Source organism: Theobroma cacao, chromosome 4 (genome assembly GCF_053813885.1).
Source record: "Theobroma cacao isolate CCN51 chromosome 4, ASM5381388v1, whole genome shotgun sequence".
Classification (NCBI taxonomy): Eukaryota; Viridiplantae; Streptophyta; class Magnoliopsida; order Malvales; family Malvaceae; genus Theobroma; species Theobroma cacao.
Window position 1 is genome coordinate 39,557,030 of NC_142642.1, and position 14,972 is coordinate 39,572,001.

A 14,972-nucleotide genomic window follows, 5' to 3' on the forward strand; every position below is an offset into this window, starting at 1 on the left:
TTTTTCGGCTACTTGCTCTACTTTTTCTCAACAACCCTAGCCCTTACACCAAAATGCAATGTAAACACCTAGGTCTCCAAGATTTGGATTCACCATTAATGTTTACAGCTGTTTGCCCGTTGCCTTAATTGCATTTGTCTGAACCCAACCCAATCTATCCTGATTCAATGCTTGAAATATCATCTGTCAGAATATTGTTACATTTTTCTGTTCCCTTCGTTTAATCGTAAGTTTAAAACTCAACCTTGGGTCACTCATAATGTTCATAGAATCCATGAATCCACACTCCACCAAGTCGGAAACTTAATTATAGCTAGCTAGGTATAGTAGATTGATGAGTTCATGATAAGAAACTTGATGCAGCAGGCACATCATGAACATGAATAATAACTTGTTTTCTTTATACCAAACAGCTAAAAAGGTTAGCGTAGAAGGTTGACAATTAAACTTCACTGTCCCTAGACACAACAGCATAGAACACCTCACTTTGCACATTTGCAAGGGTTACTTTTGCTGATTGCTGGAGAAAATCTTAACGGGAAAGTGGGCCTGTTTGTTTGCTTAACTTACAGAACAACCGGCCGGTGATGTAGTACTTGGCAATCGGTTTTGTTTTATCATCAAGCCAAATCGTGCAACTTCCTGCTGCTGCTTCCTTTTACGAGGAAAGTTAAAACAGATACACAGCCCTCTGCCTTTCTTTTTTCTTTCTCATTGCCCAATTTGGGAACCTTCAAGGGTTGTAAAGTGACCAGATGCAGAGAAGTAGCATGATCTTCTGCACCAAAGGAGAACTCCACGGTGGCAGACAACTTGGCCGCATCAGAGGAAATTGTAGAGAGCTAAGGAAATCAAATGGAACTGAGTTGAAGAAACTGAAGATCACAGTTAAAAATGCTGTTCACATTGGGGAAAATGCTGTCATTTCTAGAGGATAGTGATCACTTGCACAAGCAATATTCAAATCTAAATGTTCTCTTGCCTGAAATTTTGGAACAAGTAAATGAAGCTGCGATAAAAAGGAGTAAAATCTTGAGGACAAAATGATGATGGGTTTTAAGTGATCATGGACATTTATTACAGTCAGGAGTAATTCTCATATATTCGTATATCATAATAAATTTATCGAACCTTGTCAAGCATTTCCATTGTCACAACATAATTATGTATCTAATCCCACATATAGTCACATTTTGATGCCTCCTTGGAGTTCTCTTTGATTACTTCTCTTCTTCACAACAACCCCTGATAAAAAAAGTGGGGGAACAAGAACACCTTCAAGTACCTTTCTAAGGTTGAATTGGAAATTTGTTCCCAAATTGAAATAAAAATCTAAGAATGATGGACATGAACACACAGTTGATGTAAAAAGGAAGAATGCTGCGGAACTGATCTTTTTGTTTCGCAAAAAGATCAGACCATAAACAAACACAACAGACTCCAAAAATTGGATGGGTTGACACAGATCTCCCTAATGTAACTGCAGGTTCTTCAATGGTTATTCAAAAGCAAGGTGTATGGGGTTTGCTAAACTTTTTAGGGTTTGGCCATGGGCTTATTGAAGATGGAAGAGATGGCCCTATGAAGATTATATGAACACAGAGATGATCAGAACTGCTGTGTGCTAGACCTGAATCGTGGAACCAAGATAATAAAGAAATGAAGCCTCCTATTTTTGAAGACTTGCACAAAAAATAATGTTTTGGTTCATGACCTTGATCAAAAAAAGAGGATTGAGGCAGTTGCTTCTCTTTCTCTTAGCTTGAAGTGCGCCCCTCGGTGCTGCTGCTGCCACTGCCAGTAGAAGGGGCAGTGCTCTGACTGGACTGTTGTATGCTTGACTGAGGAATAGGTGCACCTTCAGAGAAAACTGAACCAACTGATTCACTCAATGTGCTCACTGATGAAGACATTATAGCTGTAGCAGTGTCCTTGCTGGACCCTGAAATAAGATCTGGTCGTAACTCCGAAGATGAGGATGACGGAGCTAGAGTACCAATTGTAGATCCAACAGGGTAGGGTGCAACAGGCATATCAGCAAGGGAAGATGCAGATGGACTGTAACTTAAGGTTCCAGTAGGATGATCAAATTTGCAAGCAGCTCCAAACTTGCAGACTCCACGTTGTGAATAATGAGAGCAAGGTGGTGCACCCTGATTTCATTAAGAAAAACACACAAATAAATACATGTACAATACCTAACCAGGAAACGACTCAAGTTAATATATGCATGATTACTGCAACAAAAAACCATAAGGGTCACAGCTGAAAATTCTCCAATTGGTGGAAAATACTCGACATATAGAAATGGCAGGTTTAAAAAATGATAAAAATATTGAGGCAAAAGGAAAAATATGAAAACAGAACAAACAAACGCAGGACAAAAGAAAATTACAAATTCACAAGAAGTTCAAGTTCCCAGTAGAGAGTTCCTGCTATAAGCATAATTTTGCAAGTGAGAATGAAGCTTATAATAACCATCAGTAGCACTGAAAACTGTATTTTAATTAGAAGACCCGAGAGAGAGCATCATTTGTTCAATAATGCTTTCCACAGATGACAAAACCAAAGATCAACCATACTTAACTTTGCTCATTCAACTGTATTCATGCTCTTGAAAATAGTTTGGAGAGGAAATAAAAGAGTGTGAAGATAACATGGATAGGTCCTATCACAAATATATGTTGCATGGCTAAAGCACTAAAAAGAAACCATAGAATAAAACATAATCAGACATTAATGTAAGAAGATGACAGCAAGTCTGAAAATTAACCAGCTGGGTTGTTTGAAAAGTCAACAGAATGACATCAAGAAAGAAAGCTGATACACCAGGAGCAGCACAGCCAACCACAAGAAATTGAAATAAATGGGATAAGGAAAATGAATAAATAAATTAAACTATGCAATCATAATTTTGTGGTATCTCAGCAAGCTTTGTTCCATGAAATATACATTACAGTTTCAATCATATAACCTCACTCAGGGAGAAGACATTCCCATTCAATGCAGTTATTTCACTAAGATAGTGAAGTAAGCCAATTTTTTAGCATATTTAGATAAAAGTAAGAAGAAGGCCTTAGCTCATGCAGATTTAAAATTTTCTTCCAATCCTAAGATTCTTCTTCAGCCAGTCACTATAACTAACAATTAAGCTCTCCATCATAAACCCTGCAACCAAGCTAGCTTCCAAGGCATGACCATAATTGAGGATAAGACTGTTTTCAGCATCTTGTTCTGACCACATTCACCTATGCCACATTTCTAGCCACCTTGATTAACTTATCATTTTTGCTTGTTCTGAATTCCAAGGTAGAAATTGCTTTAAAAACTTAAAGATAAAAACTCAGGTGTTTCCATGTACAAATTATCAAAATCCCTCCATCATCACAACTAAAATGTGGAAAAAAACACTCATCAAGACCTTAAATTACTTGGTCAAAGAGTAGTACTTACCATCATTCCTCATCCCAACAATCCTGGAGATTTATGCTGAAATTGGGAATTAACACATCAAACATCACCCGGAACTTAATAACAACACATCAACTTGTGCAGTTGACAGAACAATTATGTCAAAAGAACTACTAAATCAACATCTATAAATTACCTAAAATCCAACTCTAGGTTACAAGACCTTTAATATTTACAAAGCTGGCATAATCTACCCTAGAAAATTGAGAATCACAAAATCAACCCCAGAAATGTTCTATCCTTCATAGTAAATCAATAAATGCATGAAAGATCACACCATGGAGGATTAAGATTTTGTACTTTCTTGTAAATTATGTTAAAACGCACTATAAAAAAAGAAGAAGAGAAAAGTAGCAACCCGGGAAAGTCTAAGATCAAGAACAGAAAAAGAGAACAATCTTCATGTTTCCATAATCAACAAGATGATTCATTAAAGTCACGTAATATACACATTCACCATGTAAAAGTCTAGGCAACAAAAAACCGCCAGGAAATCCTGCATTGGCTAAAGAAAAATCTACAGGTTCATGCAAACAATGAAGGATGGCACATACACCTATAAAACAACAACAGAAATTCACACCAGAATGACGTTCTTTAAGTTCACAAGTGACATGTAATAACAATGTATTGAATCCAAGTCAAGAATACTTCAAAATAATAGTTGTGGGCTCAAAGTATCCGAACAAACACAGAAATTAAGCTAGAAGTGCTTTCAAAAATGCAAATCAACTTTCGTATTCAGTAACAGGTTAAGAGTTCAATCAGCCACACATATAACTAAAAGAGATTCTAATGTTTGAATGACCTCATATGTAAACCTTTTAAGGGGTTGAAAACTCAGAGAAGACTGGGGGGAACCAGAACAGGTTCCTAGAACCAAGAATTGGTGCAAGAAGATGTTTGTCATGCTCAGACAACCGAAGCATTACAAAATTGAGTGGAGAACAAAAGTCTGATAGCTTCTTATAAAGCTCTGATTCATGCTGACCAGTTGTAAGGTTCAAGCATTATCAAATCTAAATCCAGTCTTGTATAAAGCATCACATTAATAGGACATTTTACAAATTGCTTACCGGACGAAGAGGAAGACCAAGAGGGCCGAGCATGACATCTGCTTTTGGTGCAATCACTTCTGGTGGATGATGATATCGACAGGAGGATCCATATTTACAATCACCTGTTTTCATATAATACTGACATTCTGGTTGGCCAGGTCTCTCTGGAAATGACTGTTCCTTCTGACTACTACTTGAAGGACCAACACTAGAAGGTACAGGTAGATAAGGTCCAGTATAGGCAGGTGCTGAAGGAGATAATGGTGTTACCCCAAAAATTGAGCTTGATCCAACAGTGGGTTGAGTACCAGGACTGACAGGTGCCTGCACCAGGTGCATTAGCAACCTCAAACATAAAAATAATAAAATGTAACCACTATTGAGGGAACTGAATAAAGTTTAATTCACGTACCATATAGGGATTCCAACTTGGAACAGAAACCATGCCTGGGGAAAGCAGCAAAGGACCATAGTGGCCTTGCATATATGAGCCTGGCATCAGGGGAGGCCTTGCCATTACAACTCCATATTGTTGAGAGGAAGGGCCAGATGGGGACTGCACTGTGGAATATATCGCAGGTGCAGGAACTGGTGTTGGTACAGATGCAACTGGAGGAGCTGGAGATGGTGCTGGAACCTGTGCAGGTGGTGCAGGATGATGGAATTTACATGTTGCACCAAACTTACACTGCCCCGTCTTCACATAGTAAGAACACTCCTTTTCACCCTGTTTTACAGTATTGCTCAATTATTAAGCGAACTTGACAACATGTATCTAAAAGATTAAGCGCCAATGTCAAGTGATACAAACCGGACGTAATGGGTATCCATAATAATTTAGTAGCACAGAGCTAACAGAACCACCTCCCTGCTTGGGATGATGGTACTTACAGGAAACACCAAATTTACATGTCCCTGTCCTCATATAATACTGCAAATCAATAAAAAAGGAAACCATAATCAACACAAAAAGTAACTTGCCATATTTCCTAAACTGTCAAACCAAACAGAATCTATTCACCGAAAATACATGACCTAACTCTATCCTTAACCATAAAATGAAGTGACATAAAGTTATCTTTAACTCCAAGAATTTAGCCAATGTACATTGTTGAAATCATACCATTTCAGCATACATATCTCGATCTTTTCAAACATTTAAGAAACAATCTAATCAAAAGTACCTGACAAACTGGCTGGCCCACTCTCTCCGGATACTCCCCCACACCGCCTCTTCCAGCTCCCATAACCTAAGGCAATAATCATCATCATCATCATCACATTTCTTTCACCAAACAAAACAAATGAACATCAAAGTTTTTCCAAAATCAAAATAACCAATTACACTAGATCTTAATGCAGTAACAAAAAACTGTCCATTTTTACCCTAAAATTCGAAACCCCATCAATCCAAAGACCATGATCAAACAAAAAAGCCAATCAAAACCCTTCCGGAAACACTAACTCAGATAAACAAACAAAAAATAATTAGATCATATTATCGATTGCTTACCGCGGCACGGTCACGTGGATGATTGAACCGACACCTTGAGCCGTAGCCGCAAAACCCAGTCCTCAAATAGTAAATACAATCAGCTTCTTCGGGTCGCTCCGGGTACGATTCCGGGCCACCTCCTAATCCCAACCGCCAAACCGGCTCTACATTTCAAACAACAACCCCGTATCACATCCCACATTACACAAAAAGAAAAAAAAAACAAATCCAAAAACCCCCCACATCCCAAAACAGAAGTTGGAAGTCCTCTTTACCTTCGAGCCCCGTTTCGGGTCCCGGAGCTGTCCATTCCGGTTGCGGATCGGACTCTGGGCCCCGCTCCATTTAACGTACGGCCAACAACCCAAACAACCCAAATTGTAATCCGATCAAATGGGTGTCTGTGTGTGTGTCTATGTCTTCCTCTCTAGAGAGAGAAAGCAGAACAAAATAAGCAACAAAAATAAACTTAAGAGAGAGAAACCAAAAAAAAAAAAAACAGAAACTCTCTCTCTCTCCCTCTCCCTTCCTTCTTTCTTACACTCAACCAAAAAAACCACACTGTTTTGTCTGTCGTTTTTTTGGGTTTTGTTTGTTTGGTTTGGTTTCTCTCTCCCCCCCCTCTCTCTCTCTCTCTCTCTCTGCTTCAGTTCCTCAAAGTCATTTGCTGTTTGTTTGATCTTTCTTCCCCTTTTTTTTTTAGGCGTCGGTTTATATACGCGCCAAATAGAGGGAAAAAGAATTACCTAAAATAAATAAAAGAAGGGGTTAATTATTTTAATCAACTGATTATGCTAATTACATTAATCAAAGTGATTTGAAAATGACAGATATCTCCTCGTACTAAGAGGATCTCTCTGTCGGAAAGAGGGTAAAATGGTCATAAAAGGTAACAATAATGAGATTTAGTTGAATTAATTAATAATCTAGTGTGGCTGACTGTATTAAAGTATGGTAAGGTGGTTTGTGCAACGTGGCAAAAAAATGGAATGGGCAGATATCCTTAAAAACAGAAAAAAGGTGCTAAATAAACTTAACACTTAGATTAGCCATCATATTTGATCTTTGTACTTTCCCATTTCAATATTTTTTCCCCTTTTCCTATTGTTTTTACTTTTAAATATATTAGTTTTTATCGATTAAGGTATAAACTCTAAACTCTTAGTCAATAACTTATTTGATAAAATAATCCAATCATCTAGTTCGAGTTGAATGAATAAAAATTATTTTGATTTTACATAATTAATGAAAAAAATATGCACAATTTTAATAAAAATATCTTTATTTTTATTAGATCTAATGCGATATAAGATTTAAATAATCAAATCAAATTGTTTGGGAATAATTAATATATACTCCTAAGTTATTTGAGATGCGTGTTACATGCCTCTTCAAAAATTAAAATTTTATTTAAAAATAAAACATTTATTAATTAATTAGAAACAAGTTTTAACCAAAATTAGGATCCCATTGAAAAAGACACGAAATAATGGAAAGAATCTTGCTCTATTGAGCAAATCATTCCCTTAATTTTATTTCTAAGGCAAAATCTTGGTTTTGGTTGTCTAGCTGTTTGCATTTGGTTGATTATTTTGGGGTGTATTAAATTAAAATTAGTATTTAATTAACATATTAATTTTGGAATAATAAAAGAAAAGTGGGGCATATTTCGAAAAAGTTTTTTTTTCCCTTCGGTTTTTTTGGCTTATAGTGTTAACTTTTTAACTTGGAAGTGATAGGAAAAATGGAGTTGATAATGACACCTACGAGTGTAACACTTTCTGGATGAACCAACCATGGTCCAACACGTGTTCCATGTAAGACCTTTCTTGCACAAGCAGTTCAACGTCAGACTTGCTTTCCTTACGCGCTGCATTGCAGAGCGTGAACAGTGGAAAGTTAAGATCATGCAAAATTTTTTCTTAATTTTTTTTTCATTTAGTTAAAAGACAAAATATTATTTTAATGCATGAGTGAGGGAATGATAATAGTATTTTTCATGTATTTACTTGAATTTTACTATAAGGGAATCTTATGAATTGGGAGTGTTAAGAATTTTTGGTTAGAAAATTATTAAAAGTAGTTTGTTTATTCTAATAAGTATTTAACTCAAATTTTATAGACTAATTATTGTGATTTTAAATTAAAAATTTTAATTTAGTTATATACTTATTAAAATTAACTTGAATCTTCTCAATTTCATATAGAAAGATATTGAAATTTTACTAAAAACTAAAAAAAAAAAGAAAATCAGCTTTATTAAAGCAACCAGAAAGTCAAAGCTCAGGTTCAAATGGACATTTTGGTCAAAACGTAGGTGGCTTTGCTCAAAGAAAATTGGATAAAAGTTGAAAAAAAACAAAGGAGTGGTGAGTTTTGACGGTCGCCTAACTGGCGCGTGGGCATGGTTTCCAAGTCTGTTAAAAACCGGAAGCGAGTTAACATCTTGTGAAGGTCGTTTCAGTTTGGAAAAAATCTATTTAATGGTTTAAACCTCACAAAACCAACGGCTGAGATCTTCGTTCCCCTCAAAAACCGACGGCTAAGATCGCTTTCACGTCATCAATCCGGCAGGGAACCGAACCGGGAATGCGCGGGAGTAGTAGGTAAGAAGTCTATAAATGCATAATTACACTGTACAAAGAGAAAACCCAAGATGACCGGACGCAGGCGGTGGGAGAGAAGGAAGATGGGGAAGGAAGTTCACCGGAGCAAGCGGTAGTCAGGTGGAAAGTACTTTTTGTTTGACTTGGACAAGTTTTGGCCACATGTGGGCACTTTTTAAGATTTGATGCATTACTCTGGTGACCGTATCTTATCAACCAAATGTCGGCGAGGTTGAATTGATGGGTTTTTTGGGAAAAAATTTATTAAAATTATTTATTTTTATTTTTTAAATTTAAATTCATTTTAAATAACACAAATCGATTCATTATAATTTTAATCATTACGATATTCTTTAACCAAATGAATAATTCAATGTAAATATAAAAAAATGAGACAATATTCATATGGCATTGCCTTAGTAAAAAGATGAAAACTTTAAAAATAATTACTATATTACGGTTTAAATTCGAGATTATGTCAAACGGATATAACATTTATTGAAATTTTATTTTAAACATGCTTCACACCAAGAAAAAAATTAAAAAATATTTGACCGATTTCAAAACCGACGAGTTGATCAAATTTGGTAAAGCAAATTAAGACAAAATGTTTCAAATATTCCTTCTAATTGGGGCAAACAAGTACAAGGGATTTACCATTGAACATGTTTATATAAAACAAAGGTTTGTATGTTTTGTGGTAAGATGCAAGCAATCTTTGTCATAATTAATTGGTAGCAAAGATGTTTAAATAATTTGATGAAGGTGGGTACATAAGACATGCTAAAATGGGCCTAAAGGAAATACTGTGGGGATTCATGGCCCCCTCTAAAATCTTTCAAAAAAAAACCATCACTTTTATTACCCCCTTTTCAAACATATAAAGTGCTTACCTTAAAGGTTTCTATGACCACTACATGTGAAATCTATGGTCACCTATCATTTTATTTTAGATCCTCTGAGCTATCATTTTAGAAAGAATATCTCTAGCCACAAAATTCAAATTAAAAAAAAAAAGTTTGAGGTGTTTTCTTTTATAGTAAGATTGGGATTTTAAATTTTTATATTGATATAAATAAGTTTTTTTATATAAAGGATAATTATTTTAGTTAAAATGTTATTTATTATTTTTTATGTTCATATCTTATTTATTATTTTTTGTGATAATTAAATTTTTTTTTTGAGTTTATATTAATATATTATATTCTAAAAGTCGAAATATCTTATTGAAAATGTACTAGGCAAAGTATAGTTTATTAGACATGCTTTCTATTCCATGATGATTAATTATGGACTGCGGCCCAAAGGTAACACAATCATGAGCTAATCTGTCAATCCTTGTTTATTTATTTTATTTTTCATTGCATTGGGTATGAATTGTTTGACTTGAGTTTGTTAAGCAAAGATTGGACACTTCCTCGTGAAAAGTAGGGTACAAATTTCTTAAAATTAGTACACAAAAAAACATGATGTTTATTTATGTTTTTAAAGGTAAACATCACTTAAATATCATTTCAATTTTTCCCATTTCATATACTGTGATTTTTTTCTCAATTAGCATCCCATAAGTATATTTTTTCCCTTGATTAGAGCCTTGTGAATAATTTCTATTCTCATAGCAGATTAAATTATTACTTTTACTTAATAAGATTAACAAAATACATTCAATTCAAAATTAACTCATATGTTCACGTTAAAGAATGTTTTTATAATTTTAATTGGTAAAATTAACCATCTAATCCTCGTAAGAATACAAATTATTTACGAAATATTAGCTAGATATCAACTTACCATGTGAAAAAAATTAAAATCATATGTTAGTAAAGTTTCATATAACTATATTTCGTTTTATATGAAAAATGGAGCTTAGGAAAGACTAGCGTTTTTTACCCAATGGTTTGACATTTGACATTGTAATTGCAATTGGAATTTGTGGTGTAAAGTCATTATTACAATTATAAACTCATTACAATTAAGATTTTTAGTCGTAAATTTTATCTTATCTTATTTAACATTATATTTGCAAGTAAATTTAGAGTTTAGGATAAAATAATGATTTCAACAACAATTGTGAAATGAGACCTTACTTTATCACCCCCCCCCCCCCCCAAAAAAAAAAAAAACAAGCTGAATGAAGCTATTATGATGGGAAATCCTTTTTATAGAAACATTGTCTGTTTTTTCCGTACAAATGCAGTTTTAATTTCGTTGTGGAGTAACACACAATCCTCAGTTGATCGAAAATATGTCATTTACTGCTGCAATCATGACAGGTTTTATCAGTGGCAGACACGAAACAAATTGGAAGGATTAACATGTCACCTTGTCTTGTAAAAATCGTGCATCCTTTCTTTTCTCCCCTGTTTTGTTGTTCACGGAGCAATCGCAGTAGTAGCAAGCAGCAGCTTGTTCATGGCATGCTTCAGGCGCCGAAGCTTTGCATACCACTTAATTAAACATCATCTTATCCTTGTTCGGTGGCTGACCCTGAGATGACATTTTTGATACCTTTGTTTTCTCGAGAATCTTGTTTTTGTTTTAATTCAAAATATAAATTAAATCAATGGGATTTAAGTCTCCTTGTGTCTCCATGGTTTCATGTTATCATGAAGCCTAATGACCTGGGCTTTTTGCACTGTACCAGCAAGACAAGTCCTAAACCAAGAACTCTGTCTGATCCTGAAAAACATAAGGAGTCCAGCAGGCAGGCTGGGCTAAATATGAAAAACCAAAGCCCAATCATAAGTACAAAGGTGTTTTCATGTCTAACCAAATTCAGCCAATGTAAACATGTATGGCATCTTGGGTACCATTTTTTTGCAGGAAATGATACTTCTTTACCTCCAGTTCAACCAGATGCTAATGCAAAAATTTCATAAAAAAATGGTAAATGACTTACATTTTAATGAATTGCTCAAGTAATGCACTTATCATATATTAATGCTTCATTTCTGGAATCCATGGCTGTGAGGAGGAAGCCATCCAGCATTTTTGAAGCTATACTATGGGAAACTGCATCTGAATCTTTACAGGGATAAGCCACTTTTAACTCTCTCAGTCTGTAGTATTATGCATTCCTGTCGGCTACGTTGGCACCCAAAATCCGTTCTTGTTATGAATTTGGCTTTGGTTCCATGTAATTATTCACGTGATTCAGTGACATTGATCTTCGAATTTGTAACATGGATGAAATCTTACTTTGATTCCATGTAATTATTCAGTGAAATGAACTTTCTTGTTTGTCTAGCTTATTTCTGGTCTGTTATTTGCCTACTGAAGCTTCCCATTTTGCCGTTTCACTTTATTTTGAGAATAAGAAAAAGAGCGCGACATATATACAAACATATGTAAATTCTTCCTAATAAAAATCAAATTGGCTGCTGGCTGCCGCTTCTATATCTGTTTTCTGTTAAAGGGTCTCTTTCTTATTTATCAGTTTGCCCCTTCTCTTTGCCTCAGATGGATCTCACCTCTCTCTGATACGACAAGGGGCTTTAACTTGCTTCATCCCCACGAAGAGGTTTTTCCAACTATAGGTGAGTGAGTCTTTTCAACTACCAGAAGTTCATTTCAATTCCCATGTTTTACTTTCTCTCCAGAACTCTTCTCCACCGGAGATGCACTGTCACAGGTTCAACCGCTGCCCAAAAGCTGTCTTTGCTTCAAAAACTCCCATTTAGCCAATTTTCTCCCAAACCCATCTTAGCAAAAGTAAATCAGCACTCATCGGTAATCTCATACCTGATAAACGCGTGCGGGTTGTCTCCAAAATCTGCTCTTTCAGCTTCCAAAAAACTCCATTTCGAAACCTCTGATCGACCAAACTTGGTCCTTAGTTTTTTCAAGGACCATGGACTCTCACGAACCCAGATCTCAAAAATCATTGGGAGAACTCCAGAATTACTTCTTTACTACCCTGAGAAAACCCTTCTGCCCAAGTTTGAATTTTTTTACTCTAAAGGAATTTCAAGTTCTGACCTTGCTGCCCTTATGTATACTTGTCCCAGAGTTATTATAACGGGCTTGGAAAGCAAAATAGTCCCTAGTTTCAACTGTCTTGAAGAGCTGCTTAAGTCTAAAGACAAGGCCATTGCTGCCATTAAGCACTTTCCGTTTATTCTTTGTCATGATATTGAAGGCCAAGTTGCCATTTTGCGTGATCATGGAGTGCCTGATCCTAATATTGCTCTGTTTGTTCGAAGATGGCCTCATTTATCAATCTCAAATCCAGATAAATTTAACCAGACTGTTGAGGTAGTGATAGAGATGGGTATTAATCCTTTGAAGTCACAATTTGTTATAGCAATTGTTGCCGTGAAGAAAATTGGGAAGGACATATGGGAAAGGAAGGTTAACCTTTATAAGAGTTGGGGTTGTTCTGAAGAACAGATTATTGCATCATTTACAAAGTTTCCTTGGTGTATGATAGCATCCGAGAATAAAATTTCTCCCGCAATGGACTTCTTTGTGAACAAAATGGGTTGGGAGGCAAATGCTGTTGTGGAACGTCCAATACTTATTTCCTTGAGCTTGGAAAAGAGGATTCTTCCTAGGGCTCCTGTACTTCAATTTGTGTTATCAAAAGGTTGGCTCGAGGAGAAAGTTTCTAAGGTGGCTTGGATGTTTACATGTCCTGAAAAACGTTTCGTGCGGAAGTGTTTGACTTGGCATAAATATGAGCCTCAGCTATTGCAGATGTATAGAGATAAGTTGGATCTTTGTAAGGTGAGAGAAGGATCAATATGAAGGTGAGAGAAGATGCACCACTTGCATAATGTTTACATCATGAATATGATACCCCAATGGACTTCTATTTTCCTTTTGTTATGTAATCACTGCTCCTGAGTGCCTCGGCTGGGAGCCAAGAAGTTCATTCTTTCCTTCATTGTTACTTGCAGTTCAGTGCATCTTTAGTGACTTCAGAAAAGTTCCTTAAGAATTTGTGTGCAGCTATGAAGAGAAAACTCCTGAGCTATTAAAGCTATGTGAATTTCCACCTTAGTATTCAGATTTTTATTTTCTTGTTAATTTGATTTATTGTTGAATTCTTTTGCTTCATTTGGAATGGAGTTCAAGTTGCAAGCTTTTTCTGATTTTCTTGTTTCTTATGTTGTAATGCTTGAGGGCAGTCGGCTCCATATTCATCTTTTGTACTAAATACAATGTTGAATTGTTGAACGTGGGAAGCTAAAATCATGAAGCTATTGCTACTTTGTTTATTTGCATTTCTTTCTATTTTTTAATTCTTTTAAAACTTTTTCATATTAAGTTTCCTAATATAGTAATTGCCTCACAATCATCACAAAACATTCAACTCGTATCGGGGAATATATAATTTAATTTTTCGTTTTAAATTTTACATATTATATGCATATTTGGTATGAGAAATAGTTAAGCTATTCCCCTCTATTCCCATGTGATATTTGCTCCCATATATTTGTTGGCAATTGTATCAAAGAATAGCTATTTTTTTAAAATCAGTTAAAAGTTACGTTTAACTAAACCCACATTTTCTCTTAGTATTAGCTATTCCATGTTTGATGGAATAGCTTCAAAACATGTTAAAGCTAAATTACCCCTCATAAATTTAGAAATTTACAATCTTATCTATATTAATATTTGTAAATAAAATATTAATTTATGAAAAAATATTAATAATTAAATTATAAATAAAATATTAGTATTTAAAAAATAAAATAAAATAAAAATAAATAACCATAATATCATTAAATTATAAATAAAATATGAATACTTCATAAACATTTAAATTATAAATAAAATATTAATATTTAAATGATAAATTATTAATATTATAAATAAATTATCAAATTAAATATTAATATTTAAAAATAAAATATAATAAAAATATTTGATCATAATAATGTTTAAATTAAATAAAATGTTAATATTTTACGATGTTAATGATTAAATTATAAATAAAATATTAATATTTAAATAATCAATTATTAATATTCATAAAATAAAAAATAAAAAATAACCATAATAATATTTTAAATTAAATAAATATTAATATTTTAAAATATTAATGATTAAATTATAAATAAAATATTAATATTTAATTTAGAAATTATTAATATTTTTAATTAAATTATAACTTTTTAATATTTAAAAATAAAATAAAATAATTTATTAATTATATATATATATAATAAATGGTATTTTTATCTTTTTATATTTTATTTCTTTCTTATTTTAAAGTTATTGTTATCAATAAAACACTGCAATAAGTCATAATAGTTATACTTATTATATTCTATTCGTCATACCAAATTATATAATAACTATTCTATTTTATTCTCATTTCATTTTATTCTGACGTAA

General features: G+C 34.0%; 2 protein-coding genes across 3 annotated transcripts; one reads left to right on the plus strand and one right to left on the minus strand.

Moving 5' to 3' along the window:
• Positions 1-1,032: 1,032 nt before the first annotated feature.
• On the minus strand, positions 1,033-6,722 carry LOC18603462 (Zinc finger C-x8-C-x5-C-x3-H type family protein). 2 transcript variants are annotated; one of them, XM_088805465.1, is made up of 8 exons: positions 6,300-6,722; positions 6,043-6,188; positions 5,714-5,779; positions 5,341-5,460; positions 4,942-5,256; positions 4,548-4,853; positions 1,715-2,153; positions 1,033-1,245 (listed from the first exon to the last, which is right to left on the minus strand). In XM_088805465.1, exons 1-7 carry the CDS (start codon positions 6,367-6,369, stop codon positions 1,758-1,760), a joined length of 1,419 nt encoding a protein of 472 aa, XP_088661591.1. In that variant the 5' UTR covers positions 6,370-6,722; the 3' UTR covers positions 1,033-1,245; positions 1,715-1,757. The 2 variants fall into 2 exon arrangements, with proteins under 2 accessions (XP_088661591.1, XP_017975652.1); XM_018120163.2 differs by having other exon boundaries at positions 1,033-2,153.
• A 4,901-nt stretch (positions 6,723-11,623) lies between these two features.
• On the plus strand, positions 11,624-13,855 carry LOC18603463 (transcription termination factor MTERF8, chloroplastic-like). The gene has a single exon (XM_007035462.3). It carries the CDS (start codon positions 12,210-12,212, stop codon positions 13,374-13,376), a length of 1,167 nt encoding a protein of 388 aa, XP_007035524.3. The 5' UTR covers positions 11,624-12,209; the 3' UTR covers positions 13,377-13,855.
• Positions 13,856-14,972: the final 1,117 nt, after the last annotated feature.